Source organism: Ailuropoda melanoleuca, chromosome 2, assembly GCF_002007445.2.
Source record: "Ailuropoda melanoleuca isolate Jingjing chromosome 2, ASM200744v2, whole genome shotgun sequence".
Taxonomy (NCBI): domain Eukaryota; kingdom Metazoa; phylum Chordata; class Mammalia; order Carnivora; family Ursidae; genus Ailuropoda; species Ailuropoda melanoleuca.
The window spans coordinates 15,307,418-15,332,122 of NC_048219.1; the positions used below are offsets into that span (position 1 = coordinate 15,307,418).

The window sequence follows — 24,705 nt, forward strand, 5'->3', positions numbered from 1 at the left end:
GCCGCCGCCCCGCACCGCTGGCCCGGGCAGTCCCCCGGGCCCGGCCCCCGCGGAGGCCGAGCCCGCCCCCGGGCAGAGTCTGAGCGTCTACTCGGACCTGCACGCCTTCTACTACTCGTGGTACGGGAGCCCGCGGCGCGAGGGCCACTACATTCACTGGGACCACGTCATGGTGCCGCACTGGGACCCCAAGATCTCGGCCAGCTACCCCCGCGGCCGCCATAGTCCTCCTGACGACCTGGGCTCCAGCTTCTACCCAGAGCTGGGGCCCTACAGCTCCCGGGACCCCGACGTGCTGCGGGAGCACATGACCCAGCTCAAGGAAGCCGCCATTGGTGAGTTCCTCCCACCCCCGGGCGGCCCTGTTCTCCAGCTTCACCCTTCTTTCTACACCCCAACTCCCGCTGGTCCTGTCACCGGGCCTCTGGTCCCACTCACCCTTCCACTTGGCTTCTTACTCCCGTCCTCCTATTTTCATTCAGTTCTTACCACGCGGCGCCGCCCCCCACCTCCTAGTATTAAGACTCCCCCGTCTCTGCCATCTGACCCCTCACAGCAGGGCCCTCTCATAGGGCGGAGCTGCCGGGAGGGCCAGTGGAAGAAGGCATTTGCTCCGAGCCGTCCCAAGGAGGGATAGCAAGGAGAGGGAGAAAGTCTTCATGTCTCTTGGGCTTCTAGGCTTGGGTAAGTGAGGACTGGCCATCCTGGTCCTGCAGGTGTGGGGTTCAGAGAAGCGACGCCTGGAATGGCCCATGATTTCACACCAGATACAGGATAGGGCAGCAACACTTCCAGTTTTTGCTAGCTGCAGAAAGGAAAGTTTGCCCATGTTGCATGATGGACCTTGCTGTTTACAGTAGGGGGGCAGGAGCTTTTCTTCAAGTACTCTGCTTGGAAAGAGGTCCCTAGGAGCCACTTTTGTAGGCAAGCTCTGGTGGAGAGGCTCACTTCTTTCAGATCGTGTCACTGAATTTCCTGGATTTTAGAACACATTTCAATTTATCTAGAGATGATTAGTGAAGGGGTGGGGGGATTGAATGACAGAGACAGTGGTGGGAGATATTACCAGATAAATAACACAGAGACTATCCCTTAGGATTTTAGTCTAAAGAAGCAGCCGAGACAAATGTTATTTCCCTCAGGAAGCATAGATGCGTGGGGCTCTTCTCCCTGCGGGAACTTAGGGGTACCCCTCTTCTCCAGAGAGAGGACCGTGGCTCCCAGATGGGTGTGGCATTATCCACTCATTTCCTTTTGTTCTACTTCTTGCGGATGCAAGCGGAAGCTCGAGTCCTACTGGCTTTTCTCAGGCTCCTTCCCTGACTGGTGCGCAAAGGTTCCCGCTGCCGCTGAGCTTCAGCACCGTGGGCGTGGACAGCTCCAGGACGCTAGGCTCTGGGATCTGATCTGCAGGAAGTGAACCTGGCAGGAGCCTGGCTTAAGGTTTCATTCGGAAACCATTTTGCAGTTGGAGACGATTTGGGAGGAAACGCATCTGTGTTGCGGGGGTACTGTGTGTTTCTGAAGTAGCTTCTGTATGTCTCAGGCGTCCTGGTCCTGTGCTGGTACCCACCTGGCATGGCTGATGATAACGGGGAACCCTCAGACGACCTGGTACCTGCCATTCTCGACACGGCCCATCAGTACAACATCCAGGTGAGTGTCCAAGAAGAGGTCAGATGCTTTTTGGCTCATTCTGGAGATTTCCCCTTCTCTGCCCACAGGGGTTCGTTTTTGGCTTTCGCCCAGGTATGGCAAATACACATCAAGTGTGGTGTGTGTGTCGTGGGGGGAGGGTGTTCTAATAAACAGCGCCTGTCACTCTTATTTTCTTGAATTGGGGGGGGGGGTTGGGAAAACTAAATATAGGAGAAATGGAAGACTGAATAAGTATCTCTGTGACAGACGTTAAGTTGGAGACCCTGACTCTGGATAGAGGGCAGGCAGTGCCAAACAGGCCCAGAAACTGAATGTCTCAGATCCCTAGCAGGAGGCAGTGGTGACCCTCAAATAGTAGATACAGGTAGGCGGGTGCACTTTCAAGAGGAATGATGGAGAGGAGCTAAGCATGTCCAGTTATTTCCCCCAAATGAACCAAATAAGTCATTCCCCTATCCTATGGTGAAGGGAAGAGAAACAGCAGAGAGGAGCCCCACCCCTGTTCCTGAGCCCATCACCAACATATTTAACAGATCGGAGCACCTTGCCTGACAGCTTCAGCAAACTTCTTCCCATGGTTTCAGACAGCTGGTGCTGATCACATGGAGCCGGCACATAAGCTTAAACCTATTAGCCATCCAGTGACATCCCATCAGACTGATTCCCAGATGCCCTGCTGTGGGAGGCAGTCAGGCTTCTTGCCCCTCCTCTTTTGGCCCTAAGGCCAGTGGCTGCTTTTATCTTTGTTATGCCAACTGTTGCCAGGCATCCTCCAAGCCCTGGTGAAGCATGAGCCTTATACACCCCTGACCAGTACCTCCTCTGTTTGTGGCAGGTGGCCTTCCATATCCAACCCTACAAGGGCCGGGATGACATCACTCTGCATGACAACATCAAGTACATCATTGACACGTAAGGCTGCTGCAGGGCCTGGATTTCGATGGGGATCAAAATGGGGGCGGGGACAGGTTTAGAGGGGAAGGTCAAGAGAACCCAGGGCAGCATGCCGGTGTCCTCAGCAGCTACTTCACAGTAACACAGTACTGGGCTTGGAGTCAGCAACCTGGGTCTGAAGTCCAGTTCCACAGCCTCCGATCCGTGATCTGACGCCAACCTCTTAACCTTCAATCTTGTGAGATTAACATGAGTTAACATATGTGAAAGTGGCTTGTATAGTGTTCACAGGTTTCATCCATTCATTCAAAAAATATTTGGAGTGCCTTCAGGTGTCCAGGCACTGTCCCAAGCCCCGGTTGTAAAGCTTAAATTCTAGTGTGTGGATGCAGTGAAGCAGACAGTAGTTACACATGAAAAATCAAATAGTGACCCATACTATGAGAAAGTAATAGTATAGAGCAGGGTATTGTGTTAGAGCACATCTGAGAATGGGTGCTAGGCTTGAGAACAGGTGGTCAAGTGGGCCTAAGGAGAGGATGTGTGAGCTAACATCTGAAGGACAAGTCAGCTCTGCAAAGATCTGCGGCAGGCAGAAAATTCCAGGCAGAGGGCTGTCAGATCCAAAGGCCCATGACAGGACGAGCTTGACAGCAGAATAAAAGGCCAGTGTAGCGGGTGTGTAGAGACGGGGTAATAGCAGGGATGGCGGTAGGCAGGGCCAGATCAAGTAGCAGGAGCCTTGCGGTCTCAGTCAGGAGCAGTCAGATCTGGTTTGTGCCTTAGAGAGTGGATTATAGGGAATGAGAAGTGGGAGCCTGGAGACCAGTTAGCTGGCTGCTGCTGCAGTCCCAATGGAAGAAAAGGATGCCATGGTGTGGGAAAAGGAAGTGAAGCTTGAATGAAGGGAGGCTGAGGCTGGGAAGAAGGGGGTGGGAACTAGGTTCTTGCTTAGAGGCGTGAGGAGTACAACCGTAGGGACTGGCTAGATCCCAAATCACACTTGGGCATCAGGAAAGATCTGATCCATGGCTTGTCCTACACCTGTGCTGGCTGCCCCCCTCCTAGGCCACCAGCTCAGGTTCTTCCCCCTTCCACTCCTCAGGTATGGCTCCCATGGTGCATTTTACCGCTATAAGAACAGCATGGGTAAGAGCCTCCCACTCTTTTATATCTACGACTCATACCTGACATCCCCGGAGGCCTGGGCCCACCTCCTGACACCCAACGGGCCCCACTCAATACGCAACACCCCCTATGATGGGGTCTTCATCGCACTGCTGGTGGAAGAGGGCCACACCCATGACATCCTGGCTGCCGGGTTTGATGGCATGTACACGTACTTCGCCTCCAATGGTTTCTCCTTCGGCTCCTCCCATCAGAACTGGAAAGCTGTGAAGAGCTTTTGTGATGCCAACAACCTCATGTTCATCCCCAGCGTGGGGCCTGGCTACATAGACACTAGCATCCGGCCCTGGAACAACCACAATACTCGGAACAGGGTCAATGGCAAGTACTATGAGACAGCCCTGCAGGCAGCCCTGACCGTGAGGCCCGAGATCGTCTCCATCACATCTTTCAATGAGTGGCACGAGGGCACCCAGATCGAGAAGGCCATCCCCAAGAAGACGCCAACACGTCTGTATTTGGACTACCTGCCTCACCGGCCCAGCCTGTACCTGGAGCTGACTCGCCGCTGGGCAGAGCACTTCATCAAAGAGAAGGAGCAATGGCTGATGTGAGGAGCCTAGCCATGAGGTGCCAACGTCCTGGCCTCCCCGGAAGGTGTCACCGTGTAGGGTTCAGCTGAGGTTAGAGGAACTTGCCAGTCTCCCAGTCGGCAGCAGGGCGCCTCTGGCTGGGCCATCAGGCTGGGCCCGTGTGGAACAGAGCTCGTTCCTCAGGCATGTGGTGCTGGGGTGCTCTGCAGGGACAGGAAGTGAGGCAGGGTTCCAGAGAGGGGACCAAAGAGGCTGGCAGGTGACTGGACTCAGCCCAGGGCCGCTCCACATCTTGTCGTAAATAATCCCTTCGCGCTGACAACTCAGCAGGTTGGTGTTGCGTAGCAGCGCCCAGGGCACTGCTCTTAGGAGGGGTCAGGGCTCCGGGCGAGCACGCGCCCTGCTCCCTCTGCAGCCTCCTTCCCACAGCATCTGTCTTCTCCAAGTGAGGGAACCACCTCTGAAACCTCCCAAAAGAGAAATTCTAGGTTTAAGCCCTTCCCAGTAGATTCCTGAACACAGTGATCGGGAAATAACCCTGAGCGTTTGTACATTCACTCAGCCATACTAACGGAGCACCTGACTGTGGGCTAGGCACCGGGGAGAGACTTCACATGGAAAGGTTCCTTTCTTCCAAAAGCTTCCAGGATCCAGCTTTCCTTATTTGGCGTGGCCTTGTAGCTAGTGCCTGAGCACAGATTTTCCTTTTTCGCAGTTCTGTCCAGTGCTGGCAGTTCAATTCTTTTCTCCTCTAAGAAAATACCTCTGTGCCCCAGAGCCCGCATTTCCCCAGATGACCAGTTAGCTCCAGGGAGAGGACCAGGACATCCTCCCTCCCTTTAGCTGACTAAACCGAATGAGGCCCACTCAGTAGAGCCATTTTCAGTGCTACTGTGATTTGTATTAATTAAATATGACATGGTCTTCTCAAGTAAGCATTCCTTTTGCTCTCAAGCCTTCCTGAACTCTGAGCCCTCCTTCAAATGCTGTGACAAACTGACATGTGAGACGGGCTGGCCAGTGTCAGCACAAGGAAGAGTGAGGATGCTTTAAGAAACGAGGAGTGCAAACGAAATTTTTAGAGGGGATATTTAACCGTGCTTATTTACAAATAAATGAATATACTCGTTGGGGCCCTCAGAGCAGACCCTGGAACACCTTCTTGGCAAGATTTAGTAGCTACTTGGAAATACGTGCATTACTTTATGGGCTCAAGCCTGAATCCCAGTTGTGGGACTAGGGTGCAAGGCAGGAGGGGAGGAGGTGGCGGCCTATGGATTACCATGGGACCCCCAGCTCCAGTTAGGTAATGCCTCCAATGGACAGGGCCGATGAGGACAGGAGCACAGCGCTGGATGGCAACCTGCAGTACGTTACAGAAGGGAGAAACCCTGAGGCTTCATTTCACACATACACGGTTTGAAAAGTACTAAAAGTGTGGCAAGCTTGGGACCAGGAGCAGTAATTCTCATTCGTTGCAGCTTGATCAGTTCTTTCAAAGGCTCATCTGTAGCAAGAGCCATAAAGATGTTCATACACTTTGACCCTGTAATCCTACCCCTAAGGAAATAATTCAAAAAAAGAAATATAAACTATTTACAAAACATTTTCTATTAAAGAAAAACAAGGTTCAAATAGCCAAGAATAATTCTGTTTCACACCTGGTATACATATAAATAAAAAGGTTCTGAGTACACACTGGATTCAAATAAAGGTACTAGAGGCATAACTCATTATAATTTATTTTATGAATAAATTTAAAAAAGCCACTGGCTGAAAAGAATAGTGGAGATTTGTTTTCCAGTATTCTTTAATTTGGACTTCCCCACCCCCGCCCCTTGCCAACTGAGCTCACTTCCCACCATGAGTCCAAAATGCTGACTCTCTTCACCAGGCCTTACCGCATACCACACCACCGGCCTCTCCAGGTCAGAGTAAACAGTGTCGGGCCTGTGGCTCAACAATCTTTACCCTACTCTGGTTCCAGCTTCAGGTGCCTAAGTACATGCCTCTGGTCACTGGAGACCTCTGAGTAGCACCAGCTGGTGCTGTGGCTGCTTTGGACCTTAAATGCCACTACCCGCCAGAGAGGCGGCTCCAACTGGATTCCAAATCTGTTCCTCAAATTATTTTTCAAAAAAGATTTTTTAAAAAGAAACTTATTAGAACAAGGCCATCCTAGGAATGTTCTCAAAGTCTCTAAGTCAGCTTTTGGCTGATATGTGAAATTACAGATAATAACTACGACCTCCCCCACCAGGTGTGAGATGAAACCAGCAGCTTCCGGGGCTTGGTCTACAGTGTTCAGAGAGACACACTCCCTTAATGAGTCAGACTAGGGACGCTGCAGTCCCAGTGGCCTCTGTCAATGAGGCCTGGCCAGTCCCCAGTGGACAGACACACAGTGTCCAGCACCAGTCCTCGGGCCCTCCCTTTTCCCGAGATGCACAAGCACATCAGTGTGAGGGGAGCAGCCCGTACTTCCGGTGGAGAATGGCTGTAGTACTCTCCAGGGCACTGAGGAAGAAATGGAGGGCAGTTAAAGTTTGACTTCTCAAAGCTCTGAGCCCACCAGAGTCTGGTGATCAGCGACCTCTAAACCCTCTGATCTTAACTATGCTCTCTTCACCAAACCCGTGATGAATCCTTTGAGTCCTCACAAAGCCAGCATACACTAGCAAACGTAGCCCTCCTCCATCCACCACTTCTCCAAACCTGCCCACCCGGCTCAGGACAAGATAGGAGTGCCAATCTTTACTTTGTTGAGGTTTTTTGTGTTTTGGGGGGTTTGTTTTGTTTTTTGCACCTTTCAACCTTCCTCAAATTCTATCCCCATGCCACAGCAAAGAGACTCACCAGCCTGGACGAATGATGCCAAACTTTCCAGGTACAGACAAGTCAACCACAGTTGAACCCAGGCGATACTCAGGGCTCTGGCCGTCCCCAATTGGTCCCCCATCAATGACCAGGGACAACTGAGGCCAGAGGTCCTGGAACTCCTGAGAAGAGGGAGAGGAAGAGCACGGATACTACCCCTGGCATCTGCAATGATGTCACACTGCACGCAGCGTTCATAAGGAGATGAAGACCACACACTTCTAAAACAGGAGGCATCTTCCTCTAAGCAGGGGAAGGAACCTCATGCAGTTAAGGTCAGTTAGGACCTAGGACATGGCATCCTATGAGGTTTGGAACCACCCCAGGTTAGTACCTCAACACCTATCTAGAGCTTAAAGAAAATCTAGCTGTGCCAAGAGGAGATTCCACACGGTGCTTCTGTTGGGGACATACAGGTACAAGGACAGGAGTCCTAGATGGGTGTCCAAAGATGTAGGCTCTACCCTGAACTTTCGCCCCAATTTCTGTGTCACCACATGCAAGTTACTTCATCCAGGGCATTTCCTGGATCTCAGGAGAACTCTGGATGAGGGCAGGGAGAGGAAGACAGGGTGGAGCCTGCATGCGCACACCACCAGCAGTCAATCCTTGGGCTGCAGGAAGGATACCTCCTCCGAAATCCGTGGCCTGAATTGTTATGCGGTTAGAGCATCGCCCACTCTCCCCACCACCACCACTCATGAAAACCCTGCTATGGTGGCTAGGCCTTGGCTTTGGGATGGAGAAGCATAACCACCAGTTACTGTGTTGGATGGGTCAATTGTTTGCTGACAAGAATAGCCCTACCCCCATCCCCACTGCCTCAGGCATAGCCACCAGGTAAAGCCTGCAGTTCCAGAATAAGAAAGGATGCTGGGCTCTCAGTTTCTAAGGCCCCTGAAGCCACTCTCTGGGTCTGGGCATGGAAAGCCCCATCACTATGCTATGTTTTACATTTAAGTTCAGGAAGAAAAAAAATGTGTGGCAAGTGACATTTCTTTGTGTCCTCATCCGTTTCAAGCTATGCAGTCAAGACAGAATTATGATGATCCTTTCTTTGACCTGGCTAGTGACCAGGGAAAAGAACAGGGTCAGGAGTCCCTGGGCCAAGTGATTTAACTTTTCAGAGCCTTTGCTTTCTTTACAGCACTGTTGTAAAGACTTACTGCCTAACTAGATTTTCAAACAGCTACCACCACAAAAAGGGGGAAAGAATTACATTTACCATGATGTTTCTTATTATTAAAAAGACAACAGGAAAAAACAATTCTCCGCCTCACCTCTCAAGCTTTTTAATTAAACCTTTCCAAGATTCTTTAATTTGGATCCCCGTTACCCTACCCCAGCCAACCGGACAGACTTCCCACCATCAGACTAAATGGGTGAGCCTCCTGCAAGGCATTCCAGTGAACCATCAACCCCACCGGTTCAGAGGAAACTGTGTCTGGCCTGGTGATGTTTCTGGGGGAAGGACTGGGTAACTTACCTCGACATTCAGAGAACTGGCCTGGGAGCTAAGGTTGGCACTGGTGAGAGCGAGTGGTCCCCCGAACACCTGGACCAAATCCTGTATGAAGGCATGGTCAGGAATCCGGATGCCTACAAGCTAGAAGGCAAGGGGAAAGAGGATAGTCCGAAAGGTTGGAAGGGGTGGAGAATGGCTCTGGCCTGGATCCTAGTGAAAGCCAGATGGCAGGAGTCTGGGGACACAAGAGGAAATCTGACTCACGGGAGTAAAGGGGTTCAGGTCCTTATTGAGCTCCTCTGAGCGTTCCAACACCAGGGTCACTGGTCCTGGTAATAAGTCTTTCAGGAGTCCCTCGGGTACTCTCACATGGCAGTACCTGGAAAACAGGGAGGGCACAAATCCATCCAAGAATGAAGGGTCGCTGCTGGTCCTATTCCAAAGGGTAGGCAGATCTAGAAAAGGGAACGCTGGGGACTACGATGGGATCTATCTTCTCTCTTCACCTCCCTGAGTTTGAGAAGGTAGGGCACCAGAGGAGCACCCTCGGCTTGGAGCCCACATGCCTCTGTCTCCGAGGCTACAACAGCTGCACCATTATCACGCTACGTGTTTCCTTTTCTTCTAGGTATCCCCAACTAAACTCAGCTATCACGTTTGTTTCCTTTGTTGTTGTTGTTGTTTTAAACCGTAGGAATCCCGACCCCCTCCCCTCATTATCGCAAAAGCGCCAAGAGAATAGGGACCCTGTCTGCCTCGTTCATCGCTGCGCCCTAGCATCTCTTTCAGGGACTGGAAGACGTTAAGTGCTCGATACACATTTCCAGTTCCGGATTCCTGGGTGAGCCTGGACAAGCCCCTCCCGCTCTCTGCGCCTCAGTCTCCCAAGCCTGTCACCGGAAGCCCCTCCCGCGGTGCCGCCCCCAGCGGGGCCGGGTCGGGGCGGCCTCACCTGTAGACGTCGGCCACGCGGCCCAGGCAGACGGCCAGCGGCTTGGCCTCGCTGCGGCCCTTGAGGCGGTACACAGCGCCCAGTGCCTCCGAGCAGCTCGCCGAACAGGCCAGGCCATATAACGTGTCGGTGGGGACAGCCACCACGGCGCCGGCGCGCAGTTCGGCCACGGCGGCCCGCAGCGCCTCGGTCCAGCCGGCGNCCCCAGGAGGATTGAAGGAGACCGGTGGGGACGGGGCGGGGCGCAGCTTTGCGGAGCCCTAGCGCAGCGCTGGGGAGGGGGGCGGCCAAGGGGGGCGGTGGTCGGGCCGCGCAGGCGGAGATGGAATGGGGCCCAGGCTCAGACTGGTCACGGGGGTGAGAGGGGGCCCGTCGGGGCGGGGGGAAGGGGCTTGGACCCCGCGCGAGCGCCGGCCCTGACCGTGTGTCTGTCGCTCTCTCCCGGGCAGGGAGGCTGCCGGCGTGGACCGTGGGAAGGCGGGGCTGGGGCTCGGCGGGAGGCCACCCCCGCAGCCGCCCCGGGATGAGCGCGCCCAGCAGCTGCTGGACGCGGTGGAGCAGCGGCAGCGGCAGCTCTTGGACACCATCGCCGCCTGCGAGGAGATGCTGCGGCAGCTGGGCCGCCGGCGCCCGGAGCCGGCTGGTGGCGGGGTCAGTGCCCACCCCGGGCTGGGCCTGGGAGGTGGGGACTGCCCCGTGGCTGGACTTGCTAAGCCCTAGCTTCCCTTGGAGGGTGGAAGAGTGTCCCCCACCGCTATTTCCCCCAACCTCCTTTCATCTGGGCGAGAGGCTTTGGAAAAGTTAAGTGCTATCTGAATGCCAAGTGGCCATATCCTTGCGGGGCCTAATCCAAGGCCTTTCCTCCCAGCCTCACTTTTCCTTTCTGTTCCAACCAGAACGTCTCAGCCAAATCCGGAGCACCTCCCCAGCCAGCTGTCTCCGCCAGGGGTGGCATTCCAAAGGATGCTGGCGATGGAGCTGCGGAGCCCTGACCATCCCTGATGGGCGCCCTGACTTCTATCCCTCCCGGGGCTGGTGGCTGGACTCTGAACAACTCCCTTCAATAAAGGGGCCAGTCTTCACTGGCAGTGGCTGGTACTTGGCTCTCAGCCTGGGGTGGCAGCTCTGCTAGCAGCTGGGTTCACTCCCACTTCATCCTGGCTGAAGGCAGTGCTGAGCTTTGAAATGTAGCCAACAAATACCCAGTCTGATTACCCGGATTTGGGCAGACCAGCAGTGCTCTCCAGAGTGGTCTGGCCTGCTTTGGGGGATCCAGGTGGTGTTACATGTCCATTTCATGCTTTGGGGGCTCCTAGTCCCACAAAACACTTTTAGCAGAGCCTTGATTAAAAGGAAACCTGCAGACTCTCCTGGTGATGGACCTTTCCTTTCTGTCCCCTAAGACTCAGCTGGGGTGGGGTGGGTGGTAAGTAGTGGAAAATCGTCAAGCATGGGTAGGTTTGGGAAGAAATGCCACAGATACTACCAGATTTAAATAAGCATTTAATTAGGATTTCATTAGTATTTAATATTGCTTTTTCAATTTCAAAAAGTTAAATTTTCACTTCTTAGCAGATATTTTAAAGTACAATATTAAGTTTATACAAAATGAGCAATTAAGCAAACACCATTATTTCACATTCTTCAAAAATACAAATTCATATTTACTCTTTTTTGGGTTTGGAGGTTTCTTCCTTTGGAAGTACTGAACCTGTAACGTTTTCATATCGCTCAGTGGAAGTCCGTTGTTCCCATGTTTCACACTTAAATAAATTTGATAGGCTTTCACATAATCCAAATAAAACCATTTGAGATTTAAAAAACTGTCACCAAGACCTCTGGCCAATGACTACTAGTGCGTGTCAAAAAAGAAGGCTCTCTGTGGGTCTTGCCTTTCCTGACCAGATGTGAGCCAGAGATTCAGCAAAAACCTGTTTCCAGCCACCTTCCCCAAAAGGGACTAGGAGGAGTTGACAGGGAAAGGTAACAGCCACCTTGAACTCTGACCCCCCCCCCACATTCTCCAAAACACAACAAAGGTTGTAGACTGTTGAATCAAAGGCGCCCTAGGGAGGCCTAAGGATGTGGGAGAAGGGCAAGAGAGGCCTCTGACTTGGCACCACTACGAGGATAACAAGGATATTGCAAAAAACACCCCTGGGTTTTGGTGAAAAAAGGTTTTATGAAAAATTTTCCCATAAGAAAAAGAGTAGAAACTGCATTGAGCTGAGAAAGTGACACTACATTATCACCCAATTTTTGGCCCAGCAGGCACACCACCAAAAGGGCAGTGTGTGGTTTTAAACTTTGCTTCCAGTAAAAAAAGCTTGTACTATGTACACACTGACATAAGATCCAGTTTAATTTGCATTTTTCAGTGCAGACTGAGAAGCCCTCTGGAACAGGAGTAACTGAGAAATGCTCAAACAGTGATCATCGGCTTCCCCAAAGGGCATGAGAGGAAACACGGGACCCTCTCCCTGCCCCCCAAAAATACGCAAGAGGAAACAGGCTAAACTGACTACCAAACAGAAATATGCAAAATTCCCTTTTGTCGCTTCCCCCCACCCCACCCCCAATATTAGGGAATGGACAATTTCCCATCCATGTCACAGCAGGACCATTTGCATATTGATCTGTGGAAATCCTTCTGCTTTGGCTGAAGTGTTTTTTCAAAACTTCTCTATTCTATGGTAGGCCTGAGAATTGAAGATAAAATGGGAGGGGGGTCCTCCCCACCCCACCCTCCAAGACAAAAAGGGAACATGGGGGAAGGAAGAAAGTCGATAAAGCAGATTATTAACAGCTTTGTTTACTGGATTTAATGAAGGCTGGAGACCTTTTTTCTTAAAGAGCCAACACGGGCGGTGAGGGGAGCAGTAGGGAAATGGCTCATGTTGCCTGCTCCCCCACCACCACCAGCACCTCCCAAACATATTTCTGATTGGTGGTGGAGGAAAATGTAAACTCTAGCAATACTGTTGCAGTTCCACAAATCAATGGTTTCAGTGACTCTGGAGAAGTCTTTAAGATTAAGGACAATGAACGTGATTACACATAGAAAAGTCTAGAAGGTGCCAGGTTTCTACCTAGGAACAACCTGTTCCTTCCTTTCAGGCATCACTTTGTAATGGTGAAGGCGGGGCAAGATGGCAAGGGACCAAGAAGTGATGAGAAAGGGCCTCAACAGTCAGCAGAAGAAAACAGGACCCGCAGCAGTTCTTCAGAGAGCCTGAGGGGGCGCCCTGGGGCACACAGGGAAGGCTTGCATAGATTGAGCGGTTGCTGAGAATGCATAATAGTGTTTCCCTATAGACAGCCTCACAGCACAGGGCTGATTGAGCAGAAAAACGCGGCCAGGCCTGGGCCACATGGGACAACGACCGTCAAGCTACACATATTGCACCAAGGTAAGTGCTTTTCTTTTCACACCTCAATTTAACTTTTTATTCTGAGCAAAAAATAAAACTTTGTGGAAAGTATATATATGTATATATATACACAAAAGAAATTGCAGCAATTGGGTTAAAGATAAAATAACCTAAAGTGCTTTTTTATTTTATTATTTCTTTAATATACCAATATGAGGTTCTGCAAACTCCTCCCTCTGGACACATTCAGCATTATACAAAGTCTCTCAGGAAAACCCACCCACCCTCCATGATCCCCATCAGTCCACTGCCTTGACCCTGAAGGTAAAACTCCAATCTACTAACTTTCCCAGAGCTGGTGGAGAGAAGTCCCTAGCTTCTACCCAGACAGGTCTTCACACCTTAAGGCCCCTCCTGGGCTTTGTACCATGATCTCCTTCTAAGGGGAAAGGGGTAGAATTTAATAAATGACACCAACTCCTGTCACCAAACTAGTGAGGCCCCATGAGGCTGGCCAGACCCCCCAGGAGAGGCAGGGCCATTCCCCCTCGATGTCCCACCCGCCTGCTGGGGAAGGGCCCACATCCCTAAGGCAGTTTGGGGGTACCTGCCGGTTTCCTAGCCCTTCCTAAGTCCAAGAACTCCAGTCCCTGGTGCTGACGACGCCCTGTAAAGGGGCGGTGCAGCTGGAGATGCTGGTGGGACCTGGACGTCTACGTCCACCAGGTGGAAATGGTTAGGGTTACCATGGTTAGAAAAAGGCTTGGCTTCACCTGCCCCAAGTCTGCAGCCCTTCCCTAACCTCACCACAGCTTCGTTCCTGGGTTTGGGAAAGCACACTCTCCATGAAGGCTCTTTTTCTAGCTCCACTTTAGTCAGTGGCCTGCTCTTTCCTGAGGTCCCTGGCACCAGAGGCCAGGCTTTGGAGGAGGTGATGGGAGGGAAAGAGCTCTGTAAGAGGAAGGTAAGACCGCCTGCCCTGTGGAAAAGACCTGCTCTTCACAACCACTCGCTAGCATTTTAAGCACATTCCTGATTTTTCAAAAGCTAATTGGCTCTGATAATCCCCATTATAATTTTGAGTCGCCCTCAAAAGTTAGATACTTAACTAGAAAAATCTGTCAGCCTAAATACTGTTTTAAGATGCTTCTTCATCACCCTCCCCCCTCCCCCAAATCTCTGGAGAGCAGAAAAGCCACTGACCTAGCTAGGCCCAATAGGAGCACAGTCCTGGCTAACTAGAAAGAAGAGATCATGAAACCACGGACACTTCCAATGGCCTTCCTTGGGCTCCTGTTTCCCACCTCAGCTCCCAGGGAACCGAATCCCAGGTACCCCCCTAGGCTTGGTATGTGGGGAGGTCATTCATGCCTTCTGATATGAGCTACCTTTGGGACCCCATCGCGTTGCTCTGCCAGAAGTTGTAGAGAAAACAGCGAGGTTCCTGCCTCAAAGCTTCCTATGGGAGTAAGACCCAGAGACAGCCAAGGACAAGCCACGCTCAGCAACTGGTTTTCCAGGAAGACTAAGCCACTGTGGTAATAGAAGATTCCTCCCCCCTTACCAACTTCTGCTGAGGTCAGTGGTCACCAGAACCCACCACCCTTTGGGGGAAGGGAGTGAAGAAGATCAGAATGAAATGGGATTCTCCGCACTAGACTCCTGGAATGAGAAACGACCAGCTACCTGGGGGAAAGTCCTTTTCTCCTCATGGCAGTAACAACATTTACTACCTCTGCCCTCTTGTCCAACTCCGTCCCTGAAATTCTGCCAAAGGCAGGGCCTCTGGGCCCCCAGATAAATGATCAGCTCTGGATACTCTCTTAGCTGGCCCTGAGTAATAGCTCAGAGAACAGAAGTGACACGTGCAGATCTCTTTACATTAGGGAATGGAAAAAAAGGCAAAATTATGGCTGCTTTCTACCTGACCGTGCTGACCCAGAAGAGCAGCCCTGTTTGTGGACTCCCTGTTCCTTGCTCAGGGCAGGGAAGGGACTCTTGGAGGCAGAGGCCTGGGCCAGGGCTCATTTCTGAGCTCCATGAGCCCGGTGAGCACTCATGACTACGTTAATGTAGCCAGTTGAGAGAAACTTTCCATTTTAGTGTGAATTGTATTTTAGGTTTTATTTTAAAGAGGCAATGACTTGGAGCCAAAGGCAGACAGATGGATATAATTCCATACACAAATAAAAAAAAAATTTTTTTTTTCCCTATAACACAACTCAATGAAACATTCCAAATGAGATAACTTATTGCAACATTTCAGGCTTTTTGGTGGAAGGGGGATTTTTGTTTTGTTTTACCCTGAGTAGAAGATCATCGTTTTGTGGTTTGTTTTGTTTTTGTTTTTTTGTTTTTGTTTAGAAATCACATGACTAAGCTGAGCAAGTCACATCCTTCTTTGCACTGTACTAGACTGTATGCAAAATCCAGAGGGGTGAGAGGCGGAGATGGGAGGGGCAACCAAAAGCCTGGCTAGAACCTGGAACCAGGACACCTGGCCTGCCAATTACATGCCGCCTTAAAAAAGAAAACAAAAAACAAAAAAACTCCCCTAAAGCTGCACCTTCTCCCGATAAGCAAAATGCAGCTCTTCCGCTCTGAGGAAGAAAATACCATTAAAGGCAGGCAGACCACCACCCCGCCACTGGCCATAAGCCACATGTCCACTCTAGGACAAAACAGAGACATTCCCCAAGAAAAATTCACTGCGATCTGCAAGACCGGGCCGCCAACCGAGAGAGGGAAAGAACCTGGAAGGCAAAGACTGTTATAATGTGGCTAGAGCCTCTCTGCACACGCACGGACAGACAGCAGTCAACAGCTCGCCCAGGGCCCCCACAGACCCGATCACCCACACAGCCTCGGGCCAGGCTTTTAGCTACCCATCATGCTGCAGCTGGCTGCTGGATGACACCTGCCCCAGTCGCCCTGAGCTCCACTGACACCAAGAGCAAACAACAAAACCACCTCACCCAGTTCCTGTCCGGCTCACAGCTGTCTGACCTGCCTCGGCCACGTCCCCCTCTGATGGAGCGAGGGTCTGGCCTTCCGGGCCAGCTTCAGCCTCAGACTCGAAAGACGCACAGGGAGGAGCAACACCTGACACCCTGAACTCTGCTGCCCAAACCACAGAGCCCCCAGTGCAGGTGATGGGCAGCATCAGACTGATGGAAGCCACGCCCTTTCATTTCGAATGTTTATGCATACGAGTAACCTTAATTTCCAAGTTCACATGACAATAAGCAAAAGTGACATACAGTGCAGCCAAACAGTTCATTTATAACTTAGCTTTTTTTGTTTCTTTTTTTTTGTTGTTGGTTTTTTTTTTTTTCCAAAGATCAGTTCCTTAAAATGGATGCTCCTGGGATATGACTAAAGAAAATACGTCTGAAAGGTGAGGATTTCAAACAGTAGATTTCTTCATACTTCGAACTGCTGACCCCCCATGACGGCAGGCACCGCACCATACGCTTCCCGCTCGCCCCCCTTCCCTGGAGGTGAGCGCGTGTGGCCCTTTCACTTGGAGAAGCTGGTCAGGCCCATCTCCTCCTCCCCCTGCAGTAGTGCTTCAATGGGAATCAGATTGGATGGGGTGTCCAGGCTCTGGAGGGACAAAAACTCTGACACATCCATGGCACTTAACGTTTCTGTCTGAGGGTCTGAAGGAGTCTCTGCTTGCCTGCTTTGCTCACAGGAAGAGGGTACAGCGGAGGAGGACGACAGGGGGCCAGGGGGTGAGGAAAAAGTCTGCGGTGGTAGCTTCAGGCTGGGCCCGTCAGGAGGCTGGGGGATCAGCTCTGCAGGGGGTGGGGAAGAACAGCCCTTCCTCCTGCCCGCCGCCCGCTCCTTGGCAGAGTCCCGGCACGCGCACTGACACTGACACGCCTCCTCTTGTTTGATGATGATCACAGGAACACTGAGGCCAATCTGCTGTACCGAGCTCCCTGCGAGAGAGGCAAGAGACACTGCTCCTCAAGTAGCCGCCGGCAGGGGCCGAGGGACAGGGGTACAGATGACGTGAGCGCCGGGGGCCGTGGAGGCAGGGACGGTGGGGAGGGAGGATGCCACGCTCCGGGCTTTATTCTGCCTGACGCTCCCCATCCCCTCCAAGGCAAAGTCCCTTTTCCTCAGAAAGCCACACACACCAACTATGTGACCCTGGATCTCCAGCTTCGTTTCCAGCCATTCTCCCCTGTACCCTCCATGCCAGCGACAGCAGATGCTTCCCTTTTCCTGACCTGTTCTTCGTACCTCTGGGCCTTGTCTCTGAAGACCCAGTTCATCCCCTCCTCTCCTGGGATTCCAGAAGGCTCACACCTAGGGCTGGCCCAAGGAGAGCCGGCCCACGAGCTTCCTGTCTGGGTGCACCGAGCTACTGCCTCCCTCCGCACCGCTCTGCACACTGTGTGGGCTGTGGGGCTTGAGTCCCCCCGCCCACGACCAAGGTCCCACAGAGCCTCCTGCTGACACTTGCATCCCCAGTCTCGGACACATAGTCGGGGGGTGGGCTCCCCCTTTACGATGCCAGCCTTGTGCTCACGCATTCTCCCGCTCTTTCGTGCGTGTCTGTGTGCTCTGCACACGCATACTCTGAAATCAGACAGGCTGTGTGTGTCTCAAAAAAGCTACAGATCAGGGGACAGGAAAACAGAGCGGGAGTCAGGAGCCTGAGAACTAGGGCTTTGGCTCGGTCAAAAACTCACTTAGCACTCCAGAGGACTCATTTCATCTTTCAGGGCCCCGTTTCTTAATCTATAAAATAGTTTGGGGAAAAAAAAAAGGAACTTTTCTCTTTCTATGAGTCTCTGACCCAGATGCTATTTCTTCATTACTGTAATTAGAAAAGAGTCCAGTGGATTAACAGCTGCCCTCTTTGGCATTAACTGTGAGTCAAACTTTCTTCTGGTTACATTTAAAAGCTGTATCTGAGAGGGAAAGAACCATTACTCCTTAACGAATGCTAAATGTGGTGTTTATGCCGTAAGTGTGCTAACTTGCAATAGTCGAGATAATGGGAAATACTCTAATAAATAAACAATACACTCTGACAAATTTGAGGTTTTAAAAACTGGGGCAAAGCAACAATGAACTGTGCCTCAAGGGGCCCAGAAAGTTGACTTGCTTTTAAAGCGACCACACAATTACATACCTGTGCTACTGGCTACCGGTACTGCAGTGGTAAAAAACACCTTCTCAACTTTAGATGCTTGTTGCTGGGGGGAAAAAAAAAATCACATTTATGGCCACTCAAGTATGGCAGATCTCCAAGGACCTGAAGCCTGCCCAATTGTACTGGTCATCCAAGAGGACAGAAAACCCTCAGTGTTCAAGGATTTTTGCACTGAGTGATGTTTTGTTTGTGCTCTGACATGAGGTCACTGCTCTGTTTGACATTCAGTGCTGACGATGCAGCCGGCTTTGTCCCCTACTACTTGGCTGTCATCCAGCTGCCCAATCTAGTAGGTTCTGTCTGCCCAAAGGCTCCGCCAAGGTTGCTCTGCTTAAGCTGGGGTCTTCTCACAGGGATCCCCAGGACTAGCTTCCCTACAAGCCCTCCACTGCCGCCACACCCCAACTTCTGTGAGGCTGGAAAGTTCTTTTGTCTCCTCAAGGATCAAGCTGCACGCTAAGGACCAGAGAAGACTTCCTCTCACTGGCAGTAGAGCCCCGTAAGGTGTGCTGTAAGCTGCACAGGGTAGCAGCTAAATGGTAGGCCCTGGCCTCAAGTCCAAGCCCTGCCACCTCTTACTTGTTGAGGCCAGGCAAGTGATTTAACCTCTTAGAGTCTCGGTTTCCTCATCTGTAAAATGGGGATGATAACCAAAGGACGCCCCCCAGAGGGCCCCGTGAGGGTGAAATGAGAGGAGGCGTGTGGAGCCTGAGGCATGTGCTGAGCCCACAGCAAACATGCGCTATTCATGTTACTGTGAGGCGGACCATAGAGTGCGGCCCGCAGATCACCCGTTTCACTGTGCTAACACTTCCTGTTACACTCGCTATAGGATTTCTGCTTTCTTGAAGTATTATCTTAAAAAGGCTTTGTCTTTTATCCCTTTAAGGGGAGGAAAGGTCCCTCTAGGCTGAGTCTAGGAGGAATGTGAAAGCTTCTGGCTAAGTTACAGAAGCTGACACAATAAAATAACAATGAAGAATGAGAGCCATATTTAAATACACAAAAATGAATTGTATGGAAAAGGAATGACACCTGCCCCATGCAGCTCCCCAGGGCAGATCCAGAAGAAAAATGATAAAAATGACATGGAGCAGACTAGATTACGACACCAAAAAGGCCTTTCCAGTGACTCTGGCTATCTGAACGTGAAACCAAGGTGGCCTCCCGAGGTGGCTGGAGCCCGATCGATGGAATCTGAACGCTCTGGCCTCACTGCTGAGCCTTAGACTACCTTTCCAGTTTGACCGCGTCATACATCCACCCCGACATTCTCCTACTTAGTCTATCTACGTCCTCCTCATACCTCAAGGCTCACCTGCCGCAGACGGTTACCCAACAAGCCCCGACTCTCTGCACCCCTCATCTGACAGCATGATGTAGCAGTCAGGAGCACAGGCTCTGGGATCAATCTGTTTATGCTTAAATCCCAGCTTTGCCGCTCATGAGCTGTGTGACCTTGAGCTAGTCACTTAACTTCTCTGGGCCTCAGCTTTCCATACCTACCTCCTAGGATTGTTGTGATTAAATGAGCAAAGCACTGAAAAGTGCTTAGTTTAGCAAAGTGGGTGACATTTAGACATACAGACATTTAGAGACTGTAAAAATATCAGTGGCTGGTAAGGGAGGGGGTGAATAAGGGAAGAATAGGGATTTTTAAGGTGGTGAAATACTCTGAATACAGTAATGGGAGACACATGACATCATGCATTTGTCAAAACCCACAGAATGGTGCACACACAGAGTAAGCCCTAAGGTAAACCACAGACTTTAGTTAGTAATAATATATCGATACTGAGTCATCAGCTGTAACAAATGTGCCAGACTAATGAAAGATGTTACTAACAGGGCAAACTGGGTGGTGGTGGTGGGGTGGCCAGGAGTGTATGGAAATTCTCCGTACCACCTTTTCAATAAAATCTAAAAAAAAAAAAAAAAGGTAATCTAAGAATAATGTACATAAGGTAATGACTGGCACATGTTAGACCCTCAATTTCAAAAAGTTCTTAATCAGCACAGTGAGCCCTTACACATAGTAAGGGTTCAATAAATCACTGCTGTTATTTTTTTTATTACCATTTATTGTTATTTGGCACTTTCCCTACTGGTGATTTAACCTCTATTAAATGTTAACTTTCTTTGAGGCAGTTTAGCCTCTTTAACTAGAATGTAAGTTTTTATGAAAAAGAGATCATGGTTTCCACTTTTCTGTATCCCCAAGAGTATCATGCATGGTATCTGGTAAATACCAGGCCCTCAGGGAGCCTGGGTGGCTCAGTCAGTTAAATGGCTGCCTTGGGCTCCGGTCATGATCCCAGGGTCCTGGGATTGAGCGCCCGCTCAGCAGGGGAGCCTGCTTCTCCCTCTCCCTTTGCCTCTGCTTGTGTGCTCTCTCTCTTGCTCACTCTTTCTCTCAAATAATAAATAAAATCTTAAAAAAAAAAATACCAAGCCCTCAAAATATATTTAATTGAATGATCAAGTCATTTCCTTTGTCATCGAGACCATACACTTTTGTAGAGACTGGCACTCGACGAGGCCCTGGGAGCACAGATTCTCTCTCTGACTTGGCCACTGCTGTATTTTCCACCTGATGGGGTCCCACCATCCCCTCACATCAGTCTGACTCTGCCTTGGAGAAGAACCCGTTTTCCTAAATCGTTCTTGGGCCTCCGCAGTCTGTTGACTGCTCTGCTGTCCTTGAGGGTGGTGGGACACTGCAGATGGCCTCCTGCTACCTGGCAGAACGGGACGGGGGCTCTTTCTCTGCTTCCCTACTGTAGGTATGCATCATGGCATTCCCTGGATTTCTACCACTCGACCATGGGGAAAAGGACAAGAGGCCGAGTCACAGGTTTCAGGACAGATACGATAACCATTTTCCTTTCTGAAGCAAAACCTGGGGAACATGTCACCTATGTAAATACACTTCACCCCACTGGATCCATTTAGACAGAGTACTTACAATTTGTTCTTGGTTTTGCGGTGAGCTGGTGGCACCGTTTAAGATCCACTGTAAGTTCTGTTCTCCCATGACTAGGCTGGACTGAAGGATGGCCGTGCTGGGCGTCGGGCTGATGGTGATAGTGGGATTATTAGTCAGGACAGAGTTGGCGCCCAGAGGCAGAGTCTGGACCATGGCCGGCAGGGGCTCAGTAGTACTCTGTGACTGGGGCGGTGCTGCCACGGCTGGTGCCGCCGCCGAGGCCCCGGCAACGACAGAGCGCCCCGACACGACGGGCTGTGGGGCCTGAGGGTGCGGAAGAAACTCCTGATGAGCAGCAGCAAACTGTGTGCTGTGGGGGACAGGCACTTCCGGAGGTTGTAAGAGAGCAGAGGGGTTGCCAAATGCAGCTTGCTGGGAACCAGTTCCTAGGGAAGGAGCAGGCGGAGGAGCAGACGGTGCTGAGGCTGGTGGTAGAGGCTGGGGTGGCTCGGAGATGCCAGGCTGCAGTACAAGTGGAAGAGATAGAGATGCTGAATTTCCTGCGGATGGCGGAACATCACTGACTGACTCTGCATCACCATTAAAACTTTCAATCAAGGCAGCTGGCAAGAAAAAGAAATAGAAATATATATACACATCCCAAGCCTTACATGAGCCACACAAACACAGTCATCATGGCGATACCAAAGACAGCCGAAGTCCGTTAGAGCCGACAGTTTCATTCCTAGAAGGCTGGCTTTCTGCGTTCCACTGAACGACCACTCAGGTCAAAGCGCCAGGCTTCACGACCGACCTCACTTTCTAAATGTGAAGAGCTAGCTAGCATGGGCTTCACCAGAAAAAACGTATTCCAAGGCTTTTCTGGAAAAGACACTAGACATCCCTTTTTTGGCATAACCAGAGAACACACTTTCTGACTGCTGTGAAGCTTCAGGGACAGATTTTCATTGGCACACAGAAGGATTTATGCATCTGATGCTGTTCGTGCATCCTGCCCACTCATGAGCACAGTATCGCATCAGAAGAAGAAAGAGCTCACAGGTCCTCTCGTTTTTGAAAGCCAACAAGAACTTTTGGAGAAGGAGACCCTCTTCTTTTGAAGGGCTAGGGACAGTACCTCAAGCAGACTCTTGCTGAGGGAAGGAGAGGAAAAATGGAATTGAACAAAAGGCTCATACTTCCCGGACCCCTCACCAAACGCATGCATTGTTCAAAGGAACTGAAATCTACTTCACCGCGCCTGCATCGGTGTGTCAACGAGGGGATCGCCCTTGCCCGGTGCTGAGCCGTGAGCAGGAAGAGAGTCTGGGACACAAACCTGTCTGTTGAGGATCTTCCTGAATTGCTGTGTCATCGGAATTCTGGAACATGGATTCGAAGATGATTGCTGGTGAAATTGTGCTGAGGTCCTGGCCCTGTGATTGACGGACAGAGACAAAGACATGACTTGGCACTCTGAGCCAATTCTTCACCGGGAGAGAACACACAGCAGCAGAACGAGAATGATCTTTTTTGATATGTTTCCTGTTTCTACCTTCTCCCAATCTAAGGTGACATCTATTTCCCTACACCTCAGACACTGGAGACTGGGGTCCTCAGATACTCGAAGACAGGAGCCCACAAACTATGACTTGTAGGCTGCATGCCTGTTTTGGGAAATAAAGTTTTACTGGAACAGATGCATGCTCGTTCATTTATTGTCCGTGCTGCTTTCATGCTCTGACGGCAGAGTTGAGTTTTGTCAGAGACTCTACAGTCGGCAGAGCCAAAAATATTTATTATCTGGCCCTTTCCAAAAAAAAAAACAGCTTCCTAACCCCTGCCCTCAAAGAAGACCAAATTCTTCCTAAAAATGGGATTGTATAATATCTATTACGTGCAACCTGCTTTTCTCATGTAATAATGATACACTGTGAGTATCCTTCAAGGTCATTACAGAACATCTATGATAGTGTAACATGTACGCATGGTAACAAGTAAAACACTACAAAGAAACTTTTCATGAGAGGTAGTAGTTATCGCCTTATACTCACTATTGTTTGTCACTGCAAGTTTCTTTGTAATTAAGAATTAAGAAAACATCAGAGGCACTTTAAAGAAGGTAAAAGGTGGGGGGGAAAAGCCAAAAAAACATATAATACCGTGAGGGTCTGACTCAGGATAGGCACCAAATAAAATGGCCACCTCCAGGCTTCTCTTTGGTGAGGGGGAGGGGACAGCAATTCTTTTACCTCCAGTCTGCCTCTACCCCAAATGTAGTAGGGCAGGAGTGACAGAGGCCAGCACCTCCAGGACAGCAGGCAGGTAACAGAAGTAATGAAGCAAGGGCGGCGGGGACAGGAGGCTGGAGCAAACCGGAAAGCATGCACCCCCCCCAGTGTCCTAAAGGGCTTCAGAGGAACGCTGCCCTGTGATGTGCAGACTGGGGATTTCCAGAGCTCAAGAATGGTCTACAATTTGGATTTTTATGGGAAATCTACTGATTTGTAATTAAAAGCAAGTAACTGAAAACAAAGCACTGTACAGACCAAACAAAACCCATCTTCAGGCCATATTTTGTGTCCGTGCCAACCTGTGTTTAAAGGTCATTCTGCATCAACTCTGCTTCTGGGAGGGGGAAGGATCACTCTGGGCCTGGGCAAGTATGGTGAGTGGAACTGTCCAGCAGCCTAGAGGTCCTCGAGATGAAACTGCCCATTTGAGCCAAGAGGGGCCAATTATTCTACCATGATTCCATGGACTGGAAGATGAATGAATGTGACTGCCAGCATGACATATGCTGAAGGCACAATCTACACGAGGCCTTCTGCTTCCAGTGCAGAGGGAGTTAAGGGTCACAGGCCAAGACAGCAGCCTTCGAACTTTTCATCATGATGCAAAGTAAGAAATGCATTTTATGTACATGCAGCACATACGTCCCTCACATTACACAACTATCCACATGCATAACTGTAACAAAAGTCTATGAAACAAGGGTTAGCCTTACTACACGCAATGCCTTTTGATACTCTCTATTGTGCTGATGCTCTTACTCTTAAAATGATGAGCATAATCCCCTACTTTATAAGCCAATGGAGAGGCGCAACTCAGTTTGAAAAGCAGTGGGCTAACAACTTCCACTAAGCTGTCAGCTCTACAACTTCCTCCTGGTGGTTATTTCTATTTTACCTGTTCACAAAATACCAGCAGTAACACTGTTAAAAAGGAATAAGCCTGTGTCACTCCAAAAGATCACCTACCAGAATGTTCACAGTGGCACTATCCTGATGGCTCCAAACTAGAAACTATCCAAATGCCCAAGGGAAGTAGAAAGAACAAATTGTGGTACATTCACTTAGTGTAATACTGCTCACCAAGGAGAACCAATGACCTACAACTATGCAACAATATGGATCATTTCTTAAACATGATGTTGCAAGAAAGAACCCAGCCAACTAGTACAACTGCCATGATTCCAACTGTACAAAACACAAAAACAGGCAAAACCCATCTTAGGTTGTTAGAAGCTGGGATAGGAGTTATCCTTAGGGAGAGGTAATAGCTGTTAGTGGGAATGGAGGGTGGGAGGCTCTGGGATGCTGGGAATGTTCTATATCTTGATTTGGGCGCTGGGTACACGGATGTGATAAATTGTGATCATTCATTA

The 24,705-nt window shown here is 50.4% G+C and overlaps 4 protein-coding genes across 8 annotated transcripts in view; 2 read left to right on the forward strand and 2 right to left on the reverse strand.

Moving 5' to 3' along the window:
* The first annotated feature begins 1,585 nt into the window (after positions 1-1,585).
* Positions 1,586-5,909, forward strand: MANEAL (mannosidase endo-alpha like). The gene is made up of 2 exons (XM_011230623.3): positions 1,586-1,656; positions 3,659-5,909. The coding sequence occupies exons 1-2, from the start codon at positions 1,586-1,588 to the stop codon at positions 4,293-4,295; spliced, it is 708 nt and encodes a 235-aa protein (XP_011228925.1). The 3' UTR covers positions 4,296-5,909.
* Positions 5,910-6,000: 91 nt separating this feature from the next.
* On the reverse strand, positions 6,001-9,798 carry YRDC (yrdC N6-threonylcarbamoyltransferase domain containing; the record flags this gene model as incomplete). The annotated part of the gene is made up of 5 exons (XM_011230630.3): positions 6,001-6,791; positions 7,131-7,273; positions 8,638-8,757; positions 8,881-8,995; positions 9,569-9,798. Coding segments are annotated over 5 exons (669 nt in total), but the record flags the coding sequence as incomplete, so codon positions are not given.
* Positions 9,777-10,934, forward strand: C2H1orf122 (chromosome 2 C1orf122 homolog). Of its 2 annotated transcripts, none has more exons than XM_034649560.1 (3): positions 9,777-9,794; positions 10,018-10,219; positions 10,465-10,934. In XM_034649560.1, exons 2-3 carry the CDS (start codon positions 10,172-10,174, stop codon positions 10,558-10,560), a joined length of 144 nt encoding a protein of 47 aa, XP_034505451.1. In that variant the 5' UTR covers positions 9,777-9,794; positions 10,018-10,171; the 3' UTR covers positions 10,561-10,934. The 2 variants fall into 2 exon arrangements, with proteins under 2 accessions (XP_034505451.1, XP_034505448.1); XM_034649557.1 differs by lacking the exon at positions 9,777-9,794 and adding an exon at positions 9,803-9,925.
* Positions 10,935-16,124: 5,190 nt separating this feature from the next.
* Positions 16,125-24,705, reverse strand: part of MTF1 (metal regulatory transcription factor 1) — a 37,290-nt gene continuing 28,709 nt past the window's right edge. For 3 of the 4 annotated variants that reach the window (XM_011230624.3, XM_034649534.1, XM_034649544.1), the window contains 4 exons: positions 22,378-22,474; positions 21,078-21,661; positions 18,092-18,155; positions 16,125-16,886 (listed from right to left, as the gene is read on the reverse strand). In XM_011230624.3, coding sequence (XP_011228926.1) covers positions 16,459-16,886; positions 18,092-18,155; positions 21,078-21,661; positions 22,378-22,474 — 1,173 coding nt within the window. In that variant the 3' untranslated portion in view covers positions 16,125-16,458. The other variant, XM_034649549.1, reaches the window with a different exon arrangement.

Bases quoted from the DNA above. Each gene is read 5' to 3' on its own strand.
- C2H1orf122 (XM_034649557.1), top strand. From the start codon at position 9,891: ATGGAATGGGGCCCAGGCTCAGACTGGTCACGGGG. The intron at 9,926-10,017 runs GTGAGAGGGGGC...TCTCCCGGGCAG, and splicing joins GGCTCAGACTGGTCACGGGG to GGAGGCTGCCGGCGTGGACC. The intron at 10,220-10,464 runs GTCAGTGCCCAC...TGTTCCAACCAG, and splicing joins CGGAGCCGGCTGGTGGCGGG to AACGTCTCAGCCAAATCCGG.
- MANEAL (XM_011230623.3), top strand. From the start codon at position 1,586: ATGATAACGGGGAACCCTCAGACGACCTGGTACCTGCCATTCTCGACA. The intron at 1,657-3,658 runs GTGAGTGTCCAA...TCCACTCCTCAG, and splicing joins CCCATCAGTACAACATCCAG to GTATGGCTCCCATGGTGCAT.